Source organism: Podarcis erhardii, assembly GCF_964252035.2.
Source record: "Podarcis erhardii genome assembly, chromosome: 12".
NCBI classification, from domain to species: Eukaryota; Metazoa; Chordata; class Lepidosauria; order Squamata; family Lacertidae; genus Podarcis; species Podarcis erhardii.
In genome coordinates, this window is record NC_138513.1 from 917,039 (window position 1) to 940,553 (window position 23,515).

Here is a 23,515-nt window from a genome sequence, read left to right on the forward strand (position 1 = left end):
ATACTCCACCGGGAGCCAGTGCAGCTGGTATAGCACCGGGTGAATGTGATCTCACAGCGAGGACCCCGTAAGGAGTCTCGCCACGGCATTCTGCACCCGCTGGAGTTTCTGGGTCAGTCTCAAGGGCAGCCCCACATAGAGCGAGTTACAATGATCCAGTCTGGAGGTGGCCGTCGCGTGGATCACTGTGGCAAGATCAGGGCGAGAGAAGTAAGGAGATGAGGAGTCTCAGGCTCTGCTGACTGATCTACCCCACTGCAGGCTGGTGCAGACAGCAGGGCCTCTGTGTTGGGGGGGCTTTCTACGGGGAGACAGCCAGGAGCAAGATTTGGAGCAGAGCAACAGAGCCAGATTCCTCAGCTTCTGAAGAGATCTTGCAAGGCCCCTGTGGCTGCAAAGCTGCTCTGTGGACTTTGCTGCCCTTAGACAGGTTTTATTATCCTTCCATCAATTTTTGATGTACCAAATGGTGTCCCCTACGCTGCCCTGTGCCTGTGCCTCGAATGCGGCTGCATTGCGGGGCTGAACCTAATAGCCTGGTTACGGACATGTTAGCCAAATACCAACCATCGGGATGGTTCAGTGGGATTGAGAATAAAATGAGAGAGAGAAGGAGAGGAATCTCACCAGAGGACCTTGTGCGGCTTGTCCGAAAATTCCACGTTTGAGATAATCCAACGCAGATTGTTAAAACCACAGAGTCCAATAACTTGGCAGCCAAACTGGGAAGAGCACCTGGACAAGTCTGGGGACTGTGTGAGGTGAGAAGCCAGGGCCGACTTTTCTCTCCCCTTGGACCAACCCAAATGGACGCAGGGCCAAGATGCCGGTGAGACTGAATGGCTTGCCCTCAGCAGCGCTGCAAGGGAGATTCCAGAAAACAGCACTGGCAGGAAGAATGTGGACAGAGACAAATGGAATGAGTCTTGCATGTTCTTTTGCACTGACCCTGGTATCTGACAGTTCGATCTATGTTTATTCATCAGTTGGTTGCTATTAGGGAGTGGAATTTGGACAAATGCAAGGTAGCCTGCCTTAGGTTTACTCAGGATGGAGGTAGTAGCCAAGTTTCTGCAACCTGCAGTGAGGATTTGTGAATGCTAGATGGCACTAATTTGAGTGTCAGATGCAGGGTATTTTTATGGGATGTTTTTGTATTTGTATTGAACCCTCCTGGAATCTTGTACAGCGGTACCTCGGGTTACAGATGCTTCAGGTTACAGACTCGCCTAACCCAGAAATAGGACCTCGGGTTAAGAACTTTGCTTCAGGATGAGAATAGAATTCGTGCAGCAGCGGTGCGGTGGCAGTGGGAGGTCCCATTAGCTAAAGTGGTAAAGGTAAAGGGACCCCTGACCGTTAGGGTCTAGTCACGGATGACTCTGGGGTTGCGGTGCTCATCTCGCTTTATTGGCTGAGGGAGCCGGCATACAGCTTCCGGGTCATGTGGCCAGCAGGACTAAGCCACTTCTGGCAAACCAGAGCAGCGCACGGAAACGCCGTTTACCTTCCCGCCAGAGCTGTACCTATTTATCTACTTGCACTTTGATGTGCTAGGTTGGCAGGAGCTGGGACCGGGCAATGGGAGAATACCTCAGGTTAAAAATAGTTTCAGGTTAAGAATGGACCTCCAGAACGAATTAAGTTTGTGATCCAGGGTACCACTGTACGTATGCCAATAACGGCTTGAGAATCAGAGTCACTCCAGTGGGCTGAGTCTCTGTGAAGGGGCTCCAGGAGTGACCCACTTTTCCCGAACCTGGATGGGTCGCTGGGCCTCCGTGCCCCTTCAGAGGCCGCCTCTCCCGGCCAAAGGCAGACCGGACTTTCACACGCAAAGAGGCCCCTCAGGCAAGCGGCAAAGTCTGAGGGGAGGAACTGGCGCGGCTCTGTGTGGACGTTGGCCGGGGATCCAACAAGCCAGCTCTACGTGGCAGCTTCCGGTGGGTAGGAAATGGCGTGTGCCACCTCCTGCAAACCTCAGATTGGCCACCAATGCCCAGCGTGTCCAAGGCAGCCTGGCAGGCGAATCTGCAGCTGTAAGTATAAAGGGTGGCTGTGAGCTTCTGCCTGGGGGTTATTTTATTTCCTAAATGTTATATGCCAGTTGCTGGGAAAAACAAATCAACCCCAATCTCATAAATAAAATAGGAAAAATTTAAAACTTTCAAAGAGTTAAAATAACAACAGACAAAACCCCCCAGTAAAGCTCACATTAGCTTCCTAAGCAACTGGAAGGTTTATCCAAATACAAATGTTTTTAGCAGGTGCCAGAAAGATTGCAGTAAAGGCACCTACTTGCTATCAATAGGCAGGGAGTTCCAAAGTGCAGGTGCCAAGATCACGCTAAAAGATTATGTGGTACCTGTAACAGCTATGCTATTACTCGTGTGCAGGGGGTTCTTCTGGTGGAAGCTGCCCCCGACAAATGCACCTGAGCCAAAGATGTTGCTCCTCAGCGGAGGCAGAGACAGCTGTCCTTCCTCCTTCACCTCTTGCACCCAGAAGCTTCCATGCGCTGACTGTTGGCAGAAGCGACGCTTAGTGGCAGAGCCCCCTGCTTTCGCAGAATTGTATACTTGGAAGGGACCCCAGGGGTCATCTAGTCCAACCCCCTGCAATGCAGGAATCTCAGCTCAAGCATCCATGACAGATGGCCGCCAAGCTCTGCTTAGAAACCTCCAAGGAAGGAAAGGCCACAGCCTCCCAAAGGAGACTACTGTTCCACTGCCGGACAGCTCTCTTATTGTCAGAAAGGTCTTCCTGATGTTTAGTCTCAATGCTTGTAACTTGAAGCCATGGGTTCAAGTCCTGCCCTCCAGAGCAGGAGGCTCTTTTGTGTGCAGATGGTCCCAGGTGAGTGACAGCCCCTCGCCAGAGGAAAGGCCTCTGGGCTGCCTGGATTAACCTTTCCTTGACCTGGGGGGGGGCCTTATCTTTGCGCAGAGCTGGCCGGGCTCGGCCTCGACGGTCCAGCAGAGGGTGCTGTTGCATTAGGAAAGAAACGGTTCGGGGGTTCGGAAGGTCTGGGGCTGGGTTTGGGGGTGGGGGCTAATGGGTGCCCGTCCCTCCTGGCAGAGGCCCGAGCTCGGGGGCCGGGTTTGGAGTCTCCAGAACTGGCCCCACAGCGAGCCTTTCTGGAGTGGATCTGGCCCGCAGCCTCCCAGACGGCCGAGCCCGGGTTTGCCTTTCGGCTGGCCCCACCGCGCCCCAGGGCTGGGTGGCCCGACGGCTCGCCCTCTTCCTCGGCCCCGCCGTGGGAGCCGCGCCGCTGCCGGCCCGCTCCGTCTTGGGCGAGGCCGCCTTCCCAGCTGCGCGCCGTCGGGCCTCCGCTCCGGGCAGGGCGGGATCCGCGCCAGAGTTTGCGAGGCGCTGTCGGGGCCAGGCCCGGGCACGTCGCTGCCTGGCGCGGGCTGCGATGCGCGAGCCAGAGGAGGCTCTGCCAGCGACGGGGCCAGGCCAGCGCGGACGCGGCGGCGGCGGCGGCGGCGGCATGGGGCGCAGGGCCGCCGGGGCCCGGCCGTGAGCCCCGCGGGGATGCGCAGCAGCGGCAGCAGCCGGCCAGGGCGCGCCGTCGAGGATGGCTGCCGAGGGCTGGCGCTGGCGTGAAGCGGGCCGCCCGCCGGGGACCCCCCGCGCGTGCCCGCGCCGCGCCGTCAGCGTGTGCGAGTCGCTGGACCTGCAAGGCGTGCCCGCCGTCCAGGCGGCCCTCAAGGCGGCCGAGCGCCAGCGCCAGCGCCCCAAGAGCCTCTGCTCGGTGGGCAACGGGCTGGGCGTCGGGCCTCTCGGAGCCGCCCGGCCCCCGACGCGAGCGCGCAGCGGCTTCCTGGACTTCCTGCGCCTCCGCTCGCCCCGACGGCCCGACGACGAAGGCGCGCCGCCGCGCCCGGCCAGCGCCGCCTTCCCGCCGGCCGAGGCGCCCCCGACGGAGCCCGGGGGGTTCCTGCGCGGCGGCTCGCTGTGGGGCAGCCGGCGCTGGAACCTGTTCGGCGCCCGCGCCGACGGGGCGCGCAAGGGCCTCAGCTCGCTGCGCAAGAGCTTCAGTTTCCGCCTGCGCCGCGGCCACGAGCTGCACCGCTCGGGCTCCGGCCTGCTGCGCCCCGCGCGCCTCCGCACCCGCAGCGAGGGCGACGCCAGCTCCCTGCACACCTTCCCCAGCAAGCGGGACCTGCTCTACCCCGACGCCGCGCAGCCCCGCGGGGACCGGGCGCGCCCCGACGGCGGCGGCGGAGGAGGAGGCAGCCTCTGGAAGCTGCTGGCGGGCCGCCTCCGGCGCCGAGAGCGCTGCGCGGGCCGCTCCTTCAGCCCCCTCGACCCCCGCGCCAGCCCCGCCAGCGCCCTCTGGAGCCTCCCGGGGGCCGAGCCCGTCCTCGTCTCGGTGGGGAGTCGCCGCAGCAGCGGGAGGGCGCCCGGTAAGGACGGAGAAAAGCCGGGGGGGGGACGCCCTTGAAGTAGCACCAAGGCTGTGATCTTCTTTGGTGGGGGGTCTGGGGAGGTGGACGGTATTATATTTAATTGATTTCTTTGTTGTTGTTTTTTTAAAATAATATTTATTAAAATTTTGAAAGTTACAGAAAGGAAAAAGAAAAAAAGTTAAACATAACAAAACCATACAATACAATATAGAAACAAAAATATTACATATGCATAACAAAGATAAAACAAATATTGTTTTTGATTTATTTGTTGCATATGTATCCCACTCGTTTCTCCATGCAGCTGGGGGTGGCCTGCATATTCCTCCCCCCCCCACACACACACAACAGGCCTGCCCGGTAGGCTGGGCGCTGAGGGAGTGACTGGCCACTTCATGGCTGAGTTGGTGGATTTGAACCGTGGTCTGTCCCAGGTGGTCTCTCCCATCTGACCATTGAAGCAGAGGTTGGCTGGTCAGTTTAATAAAGTTAAACTGTGGAACTCCCTGCCACAAGAGACAGGGATGGCTGTAAAATAATTCATGGCGGAGGCAGCTTTTAATATCTACCGGCTCTGTTCTGCCTCCACAGTCACAGGCACCAATGCACCTGAATCCCAGTCGCTGGAAACCCCAGGCTTGAGTTCGAATCCTGGTTGCTGGTTTCCATTTGAGACCTCTGGTTGGCCGCTGTGGGAACAGGAGGAACTTTCTGGCAGTTAAGAGCTTTTAGACAGCGGTCCTCTTCTCCTGCCTGGGAGGTTTTTAAGCAGAGCTTGGCTGGACACCTGTCATGCTTGAGCTGAGATTCCTGCATTGCAGCGGGGTTGGACTGGATGACCCTTGGGGTCCCTTCTGATTAATTTCTGTGATTCTACGACCCTAGCCACTGCTCCACCACTGGCTCTCGGGTATCGTAGCTCAGTGACAGAACACCTGCTCTGCATGCAGAACCTTCCTGGCTCAGGCCCCACTGGCAGCTGCACACAGGACCTCCGGTGCTGCCAGTCTGGGTTGGCAGTGCTGAGTATAGAGTGTTTGAAGGCAGCTCCTTCCTGTGTGTTTTCCTCCTGCTCCCTTGAGTGGTCTATGCCTGAACTCTCGTTTGCAACTTTTTAGCCCTACGTACAGGATGCTGAAATAATTATTATGATTGCAACTTTGACTGGTTGTCTACCCAGCTACTCTGCAGAGTAGGCTGCTAGCATTGTTATCTGAGACTGGGCTTGCTGGAGGGCAGCTGGCAGGAGTCCACTCCTTTTTCTGGGGGGTGTTTAGGCCCAGGGGCCATCTGCAGACCCCACGAGAGCCGAGAGCCGTTGGTTGAAGTCCCACTGTGGCCAAGGAGTCTCCCTTGGCTGGGCTGGGGAAAGATTTTGAGGCTGTGCCAGGAGGACTTTTGCCCTTGGTGCCAATGTAGCTCTGGAGGGAGGCTGGACAGCCAAACTCTCTTGCGGGGGGGGGGGCGCTTAGCTGGAGTCTGTCTAGAAGCTGGCAAGGGAGGGGCATGGAAGTGGTGTGGTTTGCAGCGGGAGAGGGCTCCCTTTAAAATGTTCTCTTCTCACCCAACCCCACCCTGGCTGCTTTTTAGCAGGTCGCTTGTCAGGGATGCTTCAGCTATGATTCCTGCTAGGGTAGATTTGATGGAAATCAAATCGATTTAAATCACTATTTAAATGACTAGTCAGTAAGACTTGATTTAAATCTCTCTCTCTCTCTCTCTCTCTCTCTTTTTACAGAAAGACTCATTCTCGCTGGTATAATCTTAATATTTGCAACCAGATGAAGGTTTCATTTTTGGAATAATACATTTTCAGAGTAGTTTTTACAGTTATATAAAAAAAATACTGATTTGGTTATACTGTCAGAAATACATAGATAATTATGAAATTATCATGAGGTTTAATAAGTTGACTGTTTATAGTTGGACAACTTTTCTGCTGTACTTTATTGAAAAGAGAAAAAAATCATTTCCTGAATAACAATTTGAATAGTTTATTTAACTAAAACAATAACATTATAACTTATGTATCCATGTTTGTTAACTGATGTGGTTAAACAAATATATATATATGACTGAATGAAAAACGTAAAACAAATCCTTATTTCCTGATGAATAGCCTTTAGACCAGGCATAGGCAAACTTGGCCCTCCAGATGTTTTGGGACTGCAACTCCCATCATCCCTAGCTAACAGAACCAGTGGTCAGGGATGGTGGGAATTGTAGTCCCAAAACATCTGGAGGGCCGAGTTTGCCTATGCCTGCTTTAGACTATAATGTAACTTAAACAGAAAACTATCTTTAGAAATATTTTTCCTCCAAAAGCATTTTATTTTAAAAATCCGATTTAAATTTTAAAAATCCAAATTTTTTGATTTAAGAAAAATTATTGATTTTTATCCACCCTGATTCCTGAATTGCAGGGGGGTTGAGCTAGATGGCCCTTGGGGGTCCCTTTCAACCCTGTGATCCTTTCCCTCTGGCTGCTCACAGACAAGAAGCCAAGGGCAGGCAGGAATGCAGAGGATGTTTAGGGATGGCCAGGAATGTGGATGTGGGAGTCTCCCCCCACCACCTCGGGGGCCCCAGAATCGTTGTACCAAGAACCTCTGGAAAGAGCCATTCTCCCTCGTCTCTCCAAGGCCAGATGTGCAGAGCACCTGGTTCATAGCTGCCCTAGAGGAGAGAGGTGGGTGCCAGCAGACAAAGGATTCTGGGCCTCTGAGCCGCTGCAGCCCTGCACCCCACAGCTTGGCCACATAGGCAGCCTCTGTCACCGCTGGGCAGTTAGAGACCCCAGCAGTGGGCCAGCTGGGAACGTGGGGGGACAGGACAGGCCCCTCGACCCCCCCCCCAGGCATCTTCAGGTAGAGGACACTTCGTTTGGACTGCAGACTCTTGTTTTCCATGGCAAACACCTGGCTATTAATCCGTGGCTCAGTGGGCAGTGCATCTGCCTGGCAAGCAGAAGACCTCTGTCCATAGCTATCAACTTTTCCCTTTTCTTGCAAGGAATCCTATTCGAAATAAGGGAATTTCCCTTAAAAGGGGGGAAAAGTTGACAGCTATGCCTCTGTCTCCACTGCCCCTCCAGGCAGGGGTGGGCGAGAGATTTTCTGCCTGAAATCCTTGAGCGCTGCTGCCAGTCTGTGCCGGCAGTATGGAGTTGGAGGGGCCCCTGCTCTGACTCTGTGCAAGGCAGCTTCCTACTCCCCCCTGGTTTGCTGCGAGTGGATCCTTCAAGACATGAGGTCCTTGGCTGGGGCAGAAGCTAAAGCAGAGGAGCTGCTGGTGGGAAGGGGGAGCAGAGGAGTCTTCTCGGGGGGGATGGGGGCGCAGAAGGAAGAGAGTCGTGAGCAGTGCTAGAAACTCAGGTGCACAATCTAATTCCCAAATGGTATCTTAAACCTGGGTACAGTCACCACCATGGAATGTCTAGGTGCCTTTTCCCAACGAAGTATTATTATTATTATTATTATTATTACAGTTGTTTGTTAGTTTTTGAACAGCTTAGTTCATGAACAACTTGGAACTCGAACGTCGCAAACCCGGAAGTAGGTGTTCAGGTTTGCGAACTTGGCCTCAGAAGCTTAATGTCCGGTGCCACTTCTGTGGCTTCCAATAGGCTGCAGGACGCTCCTGGAGCCAATCGGAAGTCGTGCCTTGGTTGTCAAACATTTTTGGAAGTCGGACAGACTTCCGGAACGCATTCTGTTCGAAAACCAAGGTACGACTGTAATTCCGTTTCTATGTCACTTTATATTTTAAAGAACAAATCCCAAAGCTCTTCACAACACAATTAAAACATCGTATGAAACAACCCAGAGTAAAACTAATTCCGGCTTCAAGGAAAATCTTTCAGCTCATTTGGCTTTTCCCCATCCACCAACCCGGCACCCAGAGATCTCCGTGTGGTCACAGTCGGACCCATGCCAGTTGCAAAATGCGTCTGGGAGATTTCTGTCACTGGCCATGGGAGAACTTCCTGACTCTCAGTGTTGGGGGGGCAGAGTTTGATCCTCTGAGGTTTCCCAAGGACCTGGCCAGATCTGCGTACAATAAAGCGCAGACTAGCCATGTTGGTCCATAGGGGGAGGGGTCAAGAGGCTCTGATCCAGCGTTGCCTCTGACGAAGCACAGGCCCAATGGTTTGGGGTGGGAGGTGAAGTGGGTCAGGGACGGCACTTGGGGTAAGTGCCCCAGAGAGGAGGCCCCAGGCTCTATCTGCCCCCATCCCGGCACCCCAAGGTAGCACCCAGGAGCAGGGTTCGAAATTTGCCAAGTGCCAGGCACATTTTGCACCTGGATTTTGGCCACTTGTGACCAAGTGAGGATGCCAGGATTGGGCCTGACATCTCTGCCACCTGGGGATCCTTGGATCAGGACTGTTTTCACACACTAAGACCCCGTCCTGTAGAAATCTATCTGTTATATTTTATCTGCAGAAGCAGAATAAATTTCAGGAACCCAAATGTCATACTGAAAAATACGACTTTTGAGCTGTCAGGCCCCCACATGGCAACTAGGCAATCCATTTTAGTGACTGTCAGCCTGGTTTAAGGGACCATTTGCCGTCTCACTTATATACCTGAGTTTCTAACCCTGGTTTCAGGCCCTGGGGTCTCTCCCGGTCCTACCAGGAGATTCTGCTGGGGGCAGAGGGTGAGGTCCTCTCCTTGCTCCATAGCCCTGAGGTCCAGTGGCCCTCCTGAGATGTCTGGAGGGAGCCTCTGGTGGGAAGATGCTGGGTGGAGGCAGGAGGGGCCAAGTGGGAAGCAGATTTGGCACAGGAAGGGCAGGTAAACGTCAGAGGGACGTGCCTGGGCACCAGCCGGTGGGTGAGGTGAGGTCATCATCGCCAGGGATGGCAAGCCAAGCCAAGGAGCTGGGCAGGAGGCCAAACCAGGAGCTTGTGTGTTTTGGGTGGGGGCAGGGATGTCAGGCAACACCTGCGGTCTGTGGATAGGAGGAAGGGGGCAGGAGGGGGCCGTGGGGCTGGCACAAACCCCTGCCTGAAACCCTGGAGAGCCAAATGCCCCCCCACTTGAAGATTTCCGAGGGTCCTGGCAGACAACCCAATGCCTATCATGCTTCTTGCAGCCACTGCGATGCCGAGTGATTTCTAATTGTGTTTTTATCCCTCCTTTTCTTTAAAACATATTACATTTTATTGCATTGCTGCTGCAATTCCACAGAATTCAGGTTTTGCTAGTGTTCCTGGCAGAGACGCCCGGGTCCCCCTGAGCGAAGCCTGGGGCGGGGCTGGGGTCATCAGTCCTGCGCTGCATAGATGGATCCACGGCCTGACCCTGCGCCAGGCGGCTCGCTCCGTTCCACAGTCCCTGTCTGGGCTTTCCTGCATTTCCTTTCCTTCTGAGCTCCCTTTTTGCAGCCCCCCCCCCCGCACCTTAATGGGAACCTGCAAGTCAGGATTGTGCCGCCTGATGCAGGTCGATGGCCGTCCACGAAAGCTGGTTGTGCCATGATGAATTTGTTAGCCCTCAAGGCCGTACTGCTCCAAAATTTTATTTTTCAAATGGCGAACTGACTGATTGATTCTCAGTGAAACATCTGGCTAGTTCAGAGGGTTAAGATTTTTGAAAACTTAAAGAAGGAAAGTCCTTTGATCCAGGGACAGTCTGCAGATATAGCCTATTCAAGATTATTTTTCTTAATGGTGACCATTCATAATGTAGGCATAGTTTTCACATATGTGAGCAGGGGGGCGGGGGGGATGAAGACAAGCAACAATTAGCTATAACATCTTTTGCTGCTCCTGCTCTGGCTGCCCAGAAAAAGCATTTCGGTTACAGAAGTTCATTCTGATTGTGCAGATAAAATATCTACAGATAGAATTCTGCAGGATGGGGTCTTAGTGTGTGAAAACAGTCCCGATCCAAGGATCCCCAGGCGGCCAAGATGTCAGGCCCCATCCTGGCTCCCAGGCATCTTCACTTGGTCGCAAGTGGCCAATAGCCCTGTGCAAAATGCGCCTGGCTAATTTTGAACCCTGGCTACTAGTCAGGACGTCTAGGCTCTGCCTGCACAGTCTTGTGTAGCAGCGTAAGACAAAAGGCTGAATTCAGATGCAAAAGAAATCTGAGGCCGCAGTGCAGGTGCCCAGTGTGCCTCCCCCCCCCTCCAGCCTGGGCAAAGTGGTGCATCTTCTCCCACCTGTCAGGGCAGGTGCATGGCAAGGCGAGGGCCCCACCCCAGGTGTCTCTTTAGGCCAGAATTTTGGATTGTAGGGAGACTCTCTGAAGTGGCCAGAGAGGCTTTGGGGTTGCTGCAGAGATGCTGCAGTCTCACAATTGTGGCTTTTGCAGGGGCGTCTGTGTAGTCCTGACAGTTTTCATGGTTCTGTTTGATGCAATGGTCTCAAATGATTGGTAGCTGTTTTCAATCACAGATATTTTAAATGCTGTTGCGTAGTGCTTCTCTAATATAGCAGTAGCTGACTTTTGCAGTTTTGATCGTCTCACGGTCGTTCCTGGAGGAGCAAGCGCCGTTTTGAAACACACAGAGCTATAATAAACCTTAATAGCCACCACTTGTGAGAACATGTTTCTCTTCTTTGCATTCTTTGATTATTATTTTTTACCAGCGGAGGCAAAAATGTCCATTTTGCCATGAAAGCCGATTCCCATATATCTCCTCCGCTCTCTTTCATGCCCCCCCCCTTGTGGGTTTTCTGTGTAACCTCCAAGCCTTTGTGTGTAATATTCTTGCTGTTACCCGTAGGAAGTTAATTCCTCGAGTTCATCGTAGTCATCTAGAGTGAGGCATGAGCAGCGAAGGAGCCAAGTTGCGGGTCAGGAAAACCACAAGGAATTGTGTTTGTTGGACTGAAGTCAGTGCACCCCTTTACATCTCAGTCTCAGGGCAGAATTGCAACGCAACAGGCAGTTCTGAGATTCTGCCGGGGGGGGGATGCATATTTGGCTACTGTTCAGAGGGCCCTTACATTTTCATTTATTCATTTAGAACATTATAATCTACTTTTCCTCCCAAGAAGCTGAAGGCACCACACACAGTTCCTCCTCCCCCCGTCCCATTTCATCCTCACAACAATCCTGTGAGGTAGGAATTACTATTATTATTATTATTATTATAAAGTTAAAGGGACCCCTGACCGTTAGGTCCAGTCATGGCCGACTCTGGGGTTGCCTCATCTCACTTTATTGGCCGAGGGAGCCGGCGTTTATCTGCAGACAGCTTCTGGGTCATGTGGCCAGCATGACTAAGCCGCTTCTGACGAACCAGAGCAGCGCACGGAAACGCCGGAGCGGTACCGATTTATCTACTTGTACTTTGACGTGCTTTCGAACTGCTAGGATTTCAGGAGCAGGGACTGAGCAACGGGAGCTCACCCCGTCAGGATTTGAACCGCTGACCTTCTGATCGGCAAGCCCTAGGCTCTGTGGTTTAAACCACAGCGACACCCGTGTCCCAAGTATACTTATGGATAAAAAATGCAGCACAGAGATAAAACAGAAAAACTAAAAGCATGGGGGGAAAGTTTGTCATCAGAAAGTATTAAGTCCGAATAAAATTTAAACAATATAAAAATCAAATCTATTAAAAATGCAAATAGCAGCAGCCAGAGAAACAGAGCACCAGGCCTGTCTATGAAAGCAGCCAGTTCCTGAAGGCCTGTCGGAATAAAGGAGGGAGCCTAGCTTGAATCACAGAATCATAGAGTTGGAGGGGACCCCAGCGGTCATTTAGTCCACCCCCCTGCAATGCAGGGATGCAGGGCACTGGGGGTCAGGGTGGAGACGGGGACATTGCAGGGTGCTGGTGCCTTCCGCTTCCAATCCTGCCATTCCCAGTTCTGGGATAACTGGCTCTGGTTCATGTTTTGTGGGGAGGCTGTTCTCCCCGATCTGCATATGAATCTTCCAGATATTTGCATTTGAATATTGCATTCTTGCTCTTTTCTGCCTGGGAAAAGGAAGTCAGAATGTGTTGAGGTAACTGAGGCGTGTCCTTGGGGTTGTCTGTGCAGTCCTGTGTGTCTCCAGGAGGAGGGCAGTCTGCTCTGACTCACTTTCCCTAAATCCTCCCCCAAGTCCCTGGCCCTCATGAAGCTGAGCAGCTTTGTTTGTTTACTTGTTGCCCACCCTTCACCCCAAGGTCCCAAGGCGGGTTGCAACATTAAAATGCAATATTTAAAACAACTTTCAGTCGCAAAAAGCAAGGCATACGCTTCCCGTGGGGTGTCCTCTGCTTTAACCGGAAGCTGAATAGTGAAGGTGCCAGACCCACCACTGCAGAGAGTGCCACAGTTTAGGGGCCACCACAGAGAAGGCCCTCTTCCCCTTAACCGCCGCCCCAAACCAGCCCCCGAGAGGGTCTGCAGGGAAGGAGCCAGCCTTTCAGATATGGGGGGCCTGAGTCATTCAGGGCTTTGAAGGTGTGTGTGTCGGGGGTAGGGGACCCTTTTGCCTGCCTTCTTGGCATCCGGTCCAGATAGGACCCCAGCCTCCCCCAGTTTGGGTCTTAGAGAATAGCTGTGAGGAGCTAAGAGCAGTTTGGCTTTGGACAAGTCTCCCTCGGAGGTTTTAAACCTTCCTTGGAGGTTTTTAAGCAGAGATTGCACGGCCATCTCTCATCATGGATGCTTGGATCGAGATTCCCTTGTGGATGACCCTTGGGGGTCTCTTCCAACTTGACAGTTCTATGATTCCGTGGCCAGGTTTGAGTCTCTGCATAGAGGCTGCGGAGGAAGAGGTGATGGCAGAAGTTGGGGGGGGGGCTCTGTGCAAGAGACTGGCTCAGCCTGTCTGGGCAGGGCTGGGGCGCGGCTGGAGCTGAGCTCAATCCCGTGGGGGGTGGGAGGGCCTCCCCGTTTGCTGAACTCTGTGCTTTGACCCGGGCAGGCGTGTTGGGTGGGGCCCCACCCAGTCTGCAGCCCTCGCCCCTGCCCCCATCCTGAGATGCCTCCTCCATGGGGCAGGTTCAAGAGATGGAGATGAACTGCTTATCTGTGTGGCTCCCAAGGCTTCCTGAAAGGGGGGGACCTCTCTCTCCCTCTTGGACAGACCCATTCCTCCCCCTGCCTTCTGCCTGCAGTGCCCCCTCTCCTTCCCTGCCTCTGGGGGGGGGCATGACACTGAGAGACATCTGCCTCTGCAGAGACCTGGAGCAGCCAGACCCGCCTAACCAGTTTGGGTGCTGTTCTGGCAAGCCCAGAGCCAGGGGCTGATCCTCCTCCTCCTCCTCCTCCTCCTCCTGCCTGCTGCTGCTGCCTTTGGCTGCTCTGGGATCTCCAGTTGAGGCAGGCAGCGCTTGCCTCCCTCAGCCTTAAGGGCACGAGGAGAACCCTGCTGGATCAGGCCCAAGAGGACCCTTCTAGTCCAGCACCCTGTTCTTACAGTGTGGCCAAATACCCCCCAAGAACTTGGGACTCTACATAGACTGCCTGTGGACCTGGAGGTTCCATTAAAAACATAAGAAGAGCCTGTCTGCTGGATCAGGCCAGTGGCCAGTCTGGTCAGCATCCTGGTCTCTCAGCGGCCAACCAGGTGCCTCTTATGGGCATCTCTTAGTTGGTGGCCACCCTGTGGGAGGGAGTTCCATAGTTTCCCAAAATTCATCTTTTTTTATTTTCTTCTTCATAAAAGCCCATGAAATATTAGGCCTTTTCAGTGTTTATAAACATTAAAGCAGCTTGTTTCTCATTCCTGACCTCTAGATAGTCTATGTTTCTTGTATTATCCTACATCTGGTGTCCTGGTAGGAAACCAGAGTGATCATGATGAATTATTTCTACCAAAACTCCTTTCATTCAGTTGGCAAGTATATTGGCAAATAGTTTATAGTCATTATTTAATAAGGAAATTAAAAGCCTATAACTTTTAAGTGAAAGTAAGTCCGCATCTTAAAGGTAAAGGGTAAAGGGACCGCTGACCGTTAGGTCCGGTTGTGACCGACTTTGGGGTTGTGGTGCTCATCTCGCTCTACTGGCCGAGGGAGCCGGCGTACAGCCTCCGGGTCATGTGGGCAGCAGGACTAAGCCGCTTCTGGCGAACCAGAGCAGCTCACGGAAACGCCGTTCTTACTTTGGGATCAAAGTAATATAGGCCTCTTTCCAAGTCTCTGGTACTTTACCCATATTTGAAATCTTGTTCATTGGTACTTCTTTTAACGGCTGTACCAGTAAATCCTGCAACTTTTTATAATACTTTGCTGACAAACCGTGAGGCCCTGCCCTGTTTTATCTATTTTAGTTTGCTTAATTGCATCTTGCACCTCCAGCACTACAGTGGTGCCTCGCAAGACGAAAATAATCCGTTCCGCGAGTCTCTTCGTCTTGCGGTTTTTTCGTCTTGCGAAGCAACCCTATTAGCGGCTTAGCGGATTAGCGCTATTAGCGGCTAAGTGGCTATTAGCAGCTTAGCGGCTTAGAAAAAGGGGGGGAGGGGAAAAACGTGCAAGACTCGCAAGACGTTTTCGTCTTGCAAAGCAAGCCCATAGGGAAATTCGTCTTGCGAAGCGCGTCGAAAAACGGAAAACCCTTTCGTCTAGCGGGTTTTCCGTCTTGCGAGGCGTTTGTCTTGCGGGGCACCACTGTATTATTGACGCATTTAATAAAACTATTTTTTGGGAGTTCCATAGTTTAACTCAGCGCTGTAGGCCTTTGGAGGTTCCCACTGTTGGGAGAGAGGAAAGGAAAACTTCTCTCCATCCTTCTCTGTTCCATGCTTATCATTATTCACCTACGCCGTGTCTCCTCATACAGGAGCTTTTTGTCTCCTTGATATTTTGGCTCCCCTTTTCCAGCTCCACTGTGTCCTTTAGGAGGTGAGCCTGGCTGTGACCCCCAAAACTGAACAAGGCCTAGCTGCTCCCCCCAACCTCCAGGGGCATGCAGGAAGACGCTTGGGCCAATTTGCCCTTTGCCAAGCACTTGACAGTGGGGGGGGGGCAAACAGGGTGCTTTTAGTGGTTGGGCATGGGTGCATTTGCTTCTTGCCAAGAATTGCTTCCTCTCCGTTTTCCATCAGTACCTCCACTGGCGCCTCTGCAGATCTCTGGGATGGGGCAGGGCATGAGCTGAGCCAAGGCCTCTTTTGCCCTCTGGGAGTGGCACTGCCATGGCCTCTGGGCAAAGAGCTTGCTGGTAGCCATGGGAGGAAAGGAGGAGCCGAGGGCAGTGAGAAGGTCCATCGTATTAGAGCACTACCTTGCATGCAGAAGCTCCCAGGTCCAGTCCCAGTTTCTGAAACCCTGGAGAGCTGCAGCTGCGAGTCAGTGCAGGCAATATTGGGTAGGTAGTGAGTGGTGGGAGGTTGCCTGCTCTTGATGGGGATACGCTTCCCCTGAAGGAGCAGGTTCACGGCTTGGGGATCCTCCTGGATCTTTTGCTGTCGCTCAAGGCTCAGGTGACCTCAGTGGCCCAGAGTGCCTTCCATCAGCTTCGGCTGGCGGCCCAGCTACACCCCTATCTGGACAGGGAGAGCCTAACTACTGTTCTCTATGTTCTGGTAACCTCAAGGTTAGATTACTACAATGCGTTCTACGTAGGGCTGCCTCTGAAGACTGTTCAGAAACTTCACCTGGTGCAGAATTCAGCGGCCATGTTGCTCAGCAGAGCAAGACAGTCTGAGCATATTACACCAATTCTGGTCTGACTGCACTGGCTACCAATTAGTTTCCGGACCCAATTCAAAGTGCCGGTTTTGACCTATAAAGCCTTTAATGGCTCAAGATCGCAATACCTCAAGGACCGCCTCCTTCCATCTGAACCTACCCAGACCCTGAGATCATCTTCTAAGGCCCTTCTTTGTGTGCCTCCTCCTTGAGAGGTCCACAGGGTGGCAACATGAGAACAGGGCCTTTTCGGCAGTGGCTCCCCGTCTGTGGGAGGTTTCAGATGAGCTGCTGGCCCAAGAAGAAGAATCAGGTGGTGTTTTATTGCCTCTTTGGGCTCCTTTATGAAAGGGGAAAGGGGAATAACTTGCAGAAATCAACAGGGTGTGCAACCCAGCACTGACCAGCCTGAGAGATGTGATGCTCTGACAAGCCCCCCTTCCCCTCTGTTTTTCTGGAGTGTCTTTGGCTTTGAGGGGGTCCCTTCATCCTCTGCTTCTCTCTCTCTCTCTGCAGATTCCTTTGTCAACAGCCAGGAGTGGACCTTGAGCCGGTCAGTGCCGGAGCTGAAAGTGGTGAGTTTTCTGTGGCTGTACCTGAGAACCTCGGGAGAGTCCAAGGGCCCCCCGCCTAGCCCAGAACCCTAATAATAATAATAATAATAATAATAATAATAATAATAATAATTTGCTGCTTCCAACAGAATATTAAAATACAATAGTCTATTAAACATTAAAAGCTTCCCTAAACAGGGCTGCCTTCTAAAAGTCAGGTGTCTTCTAAAATATTGCAGAATCTACTTTTGTTGTCTATCAGTCCCCACGTTACAGGAATTTAAAAGTGTAGGAATGTCCTCAAGAGCCAAGTTCCAATTGTCCTCACCTGTGATTGGGAGAAAAGGCGTAAGACCCTAATCCAATCCATAACTTCCTGAGGAAATCCTCCCCCCCCCCAAAGTAACAGAAATAAACTGTCAGTGTAGTTTGACAAAAGCCTTTTTAGCATCAAGAGAAATAACTGCAGCCACATCAGCTCTTTCACTGTTTGAAGCATCCCCTTTTCCTACTAACCTCAAATTATCTGCTCCCCATCTTTGGCAAATAATATTGATGTACTGCTATAGCCATCATAGTCTGGTTAGCAATGACTCCTGTTATTATCTTGCTGACTACAATAATTAAGGTGATTGGCCTATAATTTGGACTCTTCTCCCAGTGGCTGATTGCCCCATGGGAGCTCTCTGGGAATCCCGATAGACTGCCTCTGGACCTGGAGGTTCCACGAGAAGAGCCCAAGGGAGCCCACTGAGCCCAGCCTCCTCTTCCAACAGCGGCCACAGTATGAACACCCATCCTCCCCACTTCGGAGGTCCTTTGGGGTCTGGGTCCATGGCTGGCTCTAGATGTGTGCCCTGACTCCTCACTCCCCAGGGTATGACGGCTGGGGGCTCAGGAATACTCACTTACCCATATTTTTTTATCCTTGCCATGGATGACACCCCATATATATCCCTGGTGGTCCAAGGAAGGAAGGAGATGTGGGTCTCTGCTTCCACTGGAGGCTGGAAGAACCGTAGAATTGCAGAGTTGGAAAGTCTCCAGTGGTCATCTAGTCTAACCCCCTGCCACACCTGGTCCCAAGAAGCACCTGGATGGCAGAAACTGGGGGCCGGTAGTGTGGGACACATGTGGTTTTCACTCCCTTCAGAGCCAAATGGCAGAGAACGGCGGGGTTGGGGGGGGGTTGTCCAGCAGTCTGGGTTGACCACTGAGCTCCGCTGCCTTGCCAGCTGGGTCTTTTGTTAGAGCAGCCACCAGTAACTGAGGTCTCCAGTTTCCCCCCCACTTGGGGGCTGGGGCCCAGAGGAGATGCGTCTGAGCCTGCAGGTGGGGGAGCTTGAGCAAGATCTGTCTTCCCTGGTGCTCCAAAGACCCCTGGAAGCTGGTCTGTCCCCCCCCCCCCAAAAAAATGATCAAAAGAGCCAGCAGAATGAGGGGTGAGCCACAGCCGCCCCAAATAAGGAGAGCCTGCTGGGTCAGGCCAGTGGCCCATCTGGGGGAGCATCCTGGGAGGCCGGGCCGTGGGAAGCCAGAGAGCAGGATTTGAATGCAAGAGCCCTTGCCCCTCCACACTGGTAGAAGCTCAGCTATACAATCTAATTGCCAAATGGCACCTTAAACCTGGGTTAGGGTTGCCACAACGGAATGTCTAGGTGCTATTCCCCACCCCACCCCACCCCCCGAAGTCTAGTAATTATCATTATCATTATTTCATTTTTTCTCTTTTTTATATTAAATTTGCTGCTTTACAATTTAAAGTACTCATTTTTACATCCTCAAAGTATCAATTACTTCCCTTCTCTTTCTGTGGTTCATTTTGCATCTCTTAAATCCCTGGATATTTCACTAAAACTAAAGCATTCAGCATTCCATTACTGCATCCATCAAAACTTATTTACACTGTTAAATTTATCTTAATGCTGGCAGGGTTTTCAGCTGTTCACAATTATTTCCCATATATTCAATAAACGTTTTCCAATCTCCTCCAAACGTATGTTCTTCTTGTTCTCTTATTCTATAAGTCTACAAGCTGCACATATTCCACCAGCTTAAGTTGCCATTCTTCTTTAGTTGGGACCTCGTTCGTTTTCCGTTTTTCCATTCCACGGAAAATGGACAATAATTTCATTTCTATACCCGTAGCAGCCATGGATTTATCTAATCCTTTTTTTAAGCCATCCAGGTTGGTGGCCTTTGCTGCCTCCTTTGGGAAAGAGCTTACCTGTGCCTTTAAAACCACCTGGGAGCCAAGAGAGAGTCAGGGCAGGACTTCCCAAATTAACGGGTTTAACCCTTTGTTAGCCTTTGGCACTTATTATCTGCAAAGGCAAAGATCACCACCTTCTGGGCAAAGGCTGCAGTGCTGATGGGAGCCAACCTGCATTTTATTCCTATCAGGAGGACAGTTTGGGGTAGAAAAGGGCACTCTGGGTTGTGGGCAGTTCTTTCCGGCAGGTGCCAGGTGGGGTGTCAAGGAGTGCCTGGCACTGCCCCCTTAGTGTGCCCCATCTTTCTCCCCTCCACCCTTCAGAATCGTAGAGTTGGAAGTGACAAATGCAGGAATCTCAACTAAAGCATCCATGTCTTTCTTTCTTTCTTTCTTTCTTTCTTTCTTTCTTTCTTTCTTTCTATGAGATTTTTAATTATTATTTTTCCACTGCACCATAAAATTAGAAATAGAAAAGAAAAGGGCAGTAGAAATAAAGATTGAGAAAAGAAAAAGAGAGAGCAGTAAGATAAAGGGTAAAAAAAAATAACAAGAGAAGAACTTCTTATTTTCCACCTTCCTGTTCCATAAAAAGTGGAGAGCCCTTTCCTTTTAATATTTATTTGGTTTTTCAGATTAAAATTTTACAATCATATAATGAAATAAATCATAAAAACAAGATTCCACGGAACCTGCTGGGCTCCCCTCCTCCCCTTTGTGGGTCCTATTATTAATCATTCCCTCCTGCATCTTTTATAATAATCCAAATCCTTTGCATCTCCATTGTGTCCAAAGTTCACCATTAAACATTAAACTACAAGTGATATTCCAATCCTATGAGCCCACCACTTTCCAAGGCTGTCCGTTCCTTGCTGGACACGCAGGGGCCACAGTTCCTGGCCATAGGCGCCGACTCCATGGGGCCTGAGGGGGCCCAAGCCCCCTCAAAAATTCGTTTGGGGGGGCTCCGCCCCCCCCAATAATTTAAAAAAATTATTAGTTGTATTATGCTTTGTAAAATCACAAAATTATGTTGGTATTTTTTATTTTCCTTGTTTGACGATAGTTACCTTTTAAAATACATTCAGTAATGAGTTAAAACAAAGCCACTCCCGATCTAGAGAGGGGGTGGGGTTGCGGGCTCTAGCCCGTGAGAAGCGGGGATTCCCCCTAGCTCATTAATATTCACCGCCCACGGCGGCAGCCAATCGGCTGCCGCAAAGGGCGGGCCCTCACAGGTTCACTTAAGGTCGGGGCAGCCCGGGCTCGCCCCTTTCGTTCCCCCAGCAGCAGCGGTTTGGAGGTCTTGGGCCCCCCCAATATTTTTTATAAGTCGGTATGGGCCCCCGCCCCCCCCCAATATTTTTTATAAGTCGGCGCCCCTGTTCCTGGCACAGTGCTCCGTCTTGCGCATGCTGGGACCGCAGAGAGGGAGAGCAAGGTCTGGCGCCGTCTTGCCCATGTTGCCAAGCAGGGGCAGGTGCCCATGGTGGGCATCCAGCGTGGGCCAGAGGCCCCTGCCCAGCAGGGCGTGAGCTTTGAGCAGCCAGTGCTGACATTGCCAGGCTCAGCTTTTTCAGGAACTTGTAGCACAATTTTCTGCGTTCTGTTTGTTCCTGCTCTTCTCATTGGAGCATAACCGCCTTGCAACATGCAATATAAACAGCAATATGAAATAAATCCCAACATTGCATGCATCCCAGACCGTCTGTAATTTTGTCTGTCCTTGACTGTTTATTTCAAAATAATCAGTCAAGGCCTTTTTTGTTTTTTCCATAAATTTTTGATAGTCTAATAGATCATCACTTAGTCTCCATCTAAAGGAGATTTGGCTTTCCTTTTGTAGTTCCCTAATCAAGGAATTATGATCTGAAAAGGTTCTGGGATTGATTTCAAATTTTTTGACTCTTGTCTCCAATTCTTTGGAAATCCATAGGGAATCTATTCTCGAGCTACTGTCATGTACGTGACTGTAGTGAGTGAACTCTTTATCAAACAAATGTTTTCTTCTCCATATATCTATCAAATTTAAATTTTGAGCCGTATCAAAGAAAGTCTCTGGTAACTTACCTTCTTTCGTCTCTTTTTTTCTGGCTGATCTGTATTTATCCAGAGAAGGAACTCCATTTAAGTCTCCCATTAAGATCATCCTTTGATCTGCAAATTCGAGTAGCTCTGTTTTTTCTAATTTTTTTGAGAGAGATTGATTTTTTGTCATTGGGTGCATAAATGCCAACCAGAATCACTTTCTCTCCATGAATTTTGATTTGTATTATTAAGATTCTACCTTTCTCGCCCTTCTGAATCAATTTGGGTTCAAGTGCAGGATTGATATAGAAAACTACTCCTCTCTTTTTTGTAACTGTTCATTTATCTGCGTTTATACCCCCCTAAGGAGCTCCTGGTTGTCTTTCTATCCTCACAACGACCCTGAGAGGTAGGTTAGGCTGAGAACAAGTGACTGGCCCCCAAGTTCACCCAGGGAGCTCCCCGCCCAAGTGAGGATTCGAAACCTGGTCTCTCCCAGGCCTCCTTCTGGTACTCTAATCACTACACCACACTGCCTCTCAGACGAATGATTCCTCAGAGGCAATTGTCCGACTTCCTTGAGCTTGACTGGAATCCAAAGGGATCTCTCCCCCCCCCCCCCCGTTTCGGTGCTGGAAAAGACCACTTGGTGCATTTAAGGGAAGAGCATGGCTCCCTCCATCACCCCTCCAGGCCCCGATCCAACCTCCACCTCCCAAGCAGACTGGGTGCGGTGCTCAGCCTTGCCTTCTGTATTTCAGGGGATCGTGGGGAATCTGTCCAGTGGGAAGTCAGCCTTGGTTCATCGCTATCTGACGGGGACCTACGTGCAGGAGGAATCGCCAGAAGGTAAGGGGGCAGGCCCTCTCTGGCCCTCTGGTGGGTCACAGCCGTGCCTGGCACTCCCTGCTGTACGAAATTTATGCACTGCATAATTGCAAAATGCCCTCACTGCATGACTGTAGAAAAAACAACAACCCTCAAAGCAGTTTACAAAAAGGGAATTTTTCTTTTAAACTGCTTTGAGGGTTGTTGTTGTTTCTACAGTCATGCAGTGTGTGCATTTTGCAATTATACAGTGCATAACTTTCGTACAGCAGGGAGTCCCAGGCACGGCTTTCGAAAAGTTCAAATAACAATAAACAGACTAAAACTCACAACTCTTTTCTACATACCCAGGTGGACTTGTCTGAACAATAATGTTTTTAGCAGGCGCCAGAAAGGGGAAGTTGTCAATAGGCAGGGAGTTTCAAAGTTCAGTCTCTGCCACACAGGCAGACTTGAGTTCTCACCTGTCTCACATGACCCTTGCAGCAGCATCAGGGCCGTCGATCAAAGTGGGTTAGGGGGCGCAGGGGGGTTCCAAGTCCATGTCCGGTAGGGACAGACACGGGGTTGTGCCTTTCACTCTCTGCCCTGTTCCTGTGCCCAGGGCAGAGAGCAGGATCCATCCCTTCCTGTAGTCTCCTCCTGTGGGAGAGGCCTCCCTCCATCTCTCAGACCCTCCTGGTCTTGGGGTTCAAACAGACATGACTCCCCAGATGAGCCCCTCTCCTTAATTCAATGGGCCACAGGATCCGGAAGAGTCCTCTTTGCTGTGCTTCTCCAACCTGCTGGGAGAGACTTTCCTCTGGTTTAATCCTGGCATCCGCTTGGCTTCCCACCAGGCACCCATCCGAAAAGCACCTTGGGTGCTGTTGATGTGAACAGTACGTTGGGACTGGGAACCGCAAGGGGGCTTCTGAGGACAGAGACCCCCAGGCCTCCCCGCTGCCTGTTTTGCCACCTTTAGAGTAGGGGTGGCTGTGAGTGAGCTTGGAGCATACTTGGCCCATAGCTGTCAACTTTCCCCTTTTCTTGCGAGGAATCCTAATCAGAATAAGGGAATTTCCCTTAAAAAAAGGAAAACTTTGACAGCTATGCCTTGGCCAAGCGCAGCCTCCGTGCTGCTGGCTTGAAGGAACCGGTTTCCTTCGTGTCGCTCTGAGGCGGCCCCGATTCTGCTGCAAGGCCCAAGTTCCGCTCTTGGCCTGGTCTGCTGCCTCCTCCTGTTTTCTGCTCTCTTACTTACAATGTCCTCTGCTGAGAATGTCACTTGGGGGGGGGCAGGTTCTAATGGTCCTTTCCTAAGCTCCTGACCCTGACCGGGAGACCCCTAAAATCCCAGGCAGGGTGGTCACTCTAAGGGATGATGGCCAGGGGCAGATTTCCAGTGGCCAGAGAGAGGGGCAGTTTCCTCTGGCCAAAGCCAAAGAGCTTGAGGCAGTGGGAGCAAAATGCTTTGTTTTGGGCTGCCAGTTTCCCTGTGCCCCAGGGAGGTGGGTCTGTGGGGAGTGTTAACGGAGAAATCTGAGGGCTCCCTTGGACAAAAAACAAGGACACCAGCCAGGAAGACCAGAGCAAAACCGCAACCAGTCGGCTTGGTCTTTATTGAAGACTGTGGCGACAGGACTCCCACCTGCCACCAGGTGGAACAAGATGGAAGCCCTGAACAAAAGAGCCCCCAAACTTTTATTAGCTGCTAATCCCCATGTTACACCCCCCAAACTACATCACGGTTACATCATGAAAGGGGAGGTCTGGTGGCAGTAATTGAGCACCCTGGACCCTGCCCCATGGTTCCCCTTGCCCTCCACCAAACACCCATCAAGTGTAACAAAAGAGATATTTACATTTCCCTGTTTCCCAGCCAATTTAATCCCGCCCTTTTG

General features: G+C 51.6%; 1 protein-coding gene across 3 annotated transcripts in view; it reads left to right on the forward strand.

Annotated features, from left to right (window-relative positions):
- Positions 1-23,515, forward strand: part of AGAP3 (ArfGAP with GTPase domain, ankyrin repeat and PH domain 3) — a 102,113-nt gene that overhangs the window by 29,368 nt on the left and 49,230 nt on the right. For 2 of the 3 annotated variants that reach the window (XM_081834221.1, XM_081834223.1), the window contains exons 2-3: positions 16,527-16,585; positions 21,566-21,653. In XM_081834221.1, the coding sequence (XP_081690347.1) occupies positions 16,527-16,585; positions 21,566-21,653 (147 nt within the window). Of the gene's footprint in view, positions 1-3,565; positions 4,413-16,526; positions 16,586-21,565; positions 21,654-23,515 lie in introns of those variants that run through there. The other variant, XM_081834220.1, reaches the window with a different exon arrangement.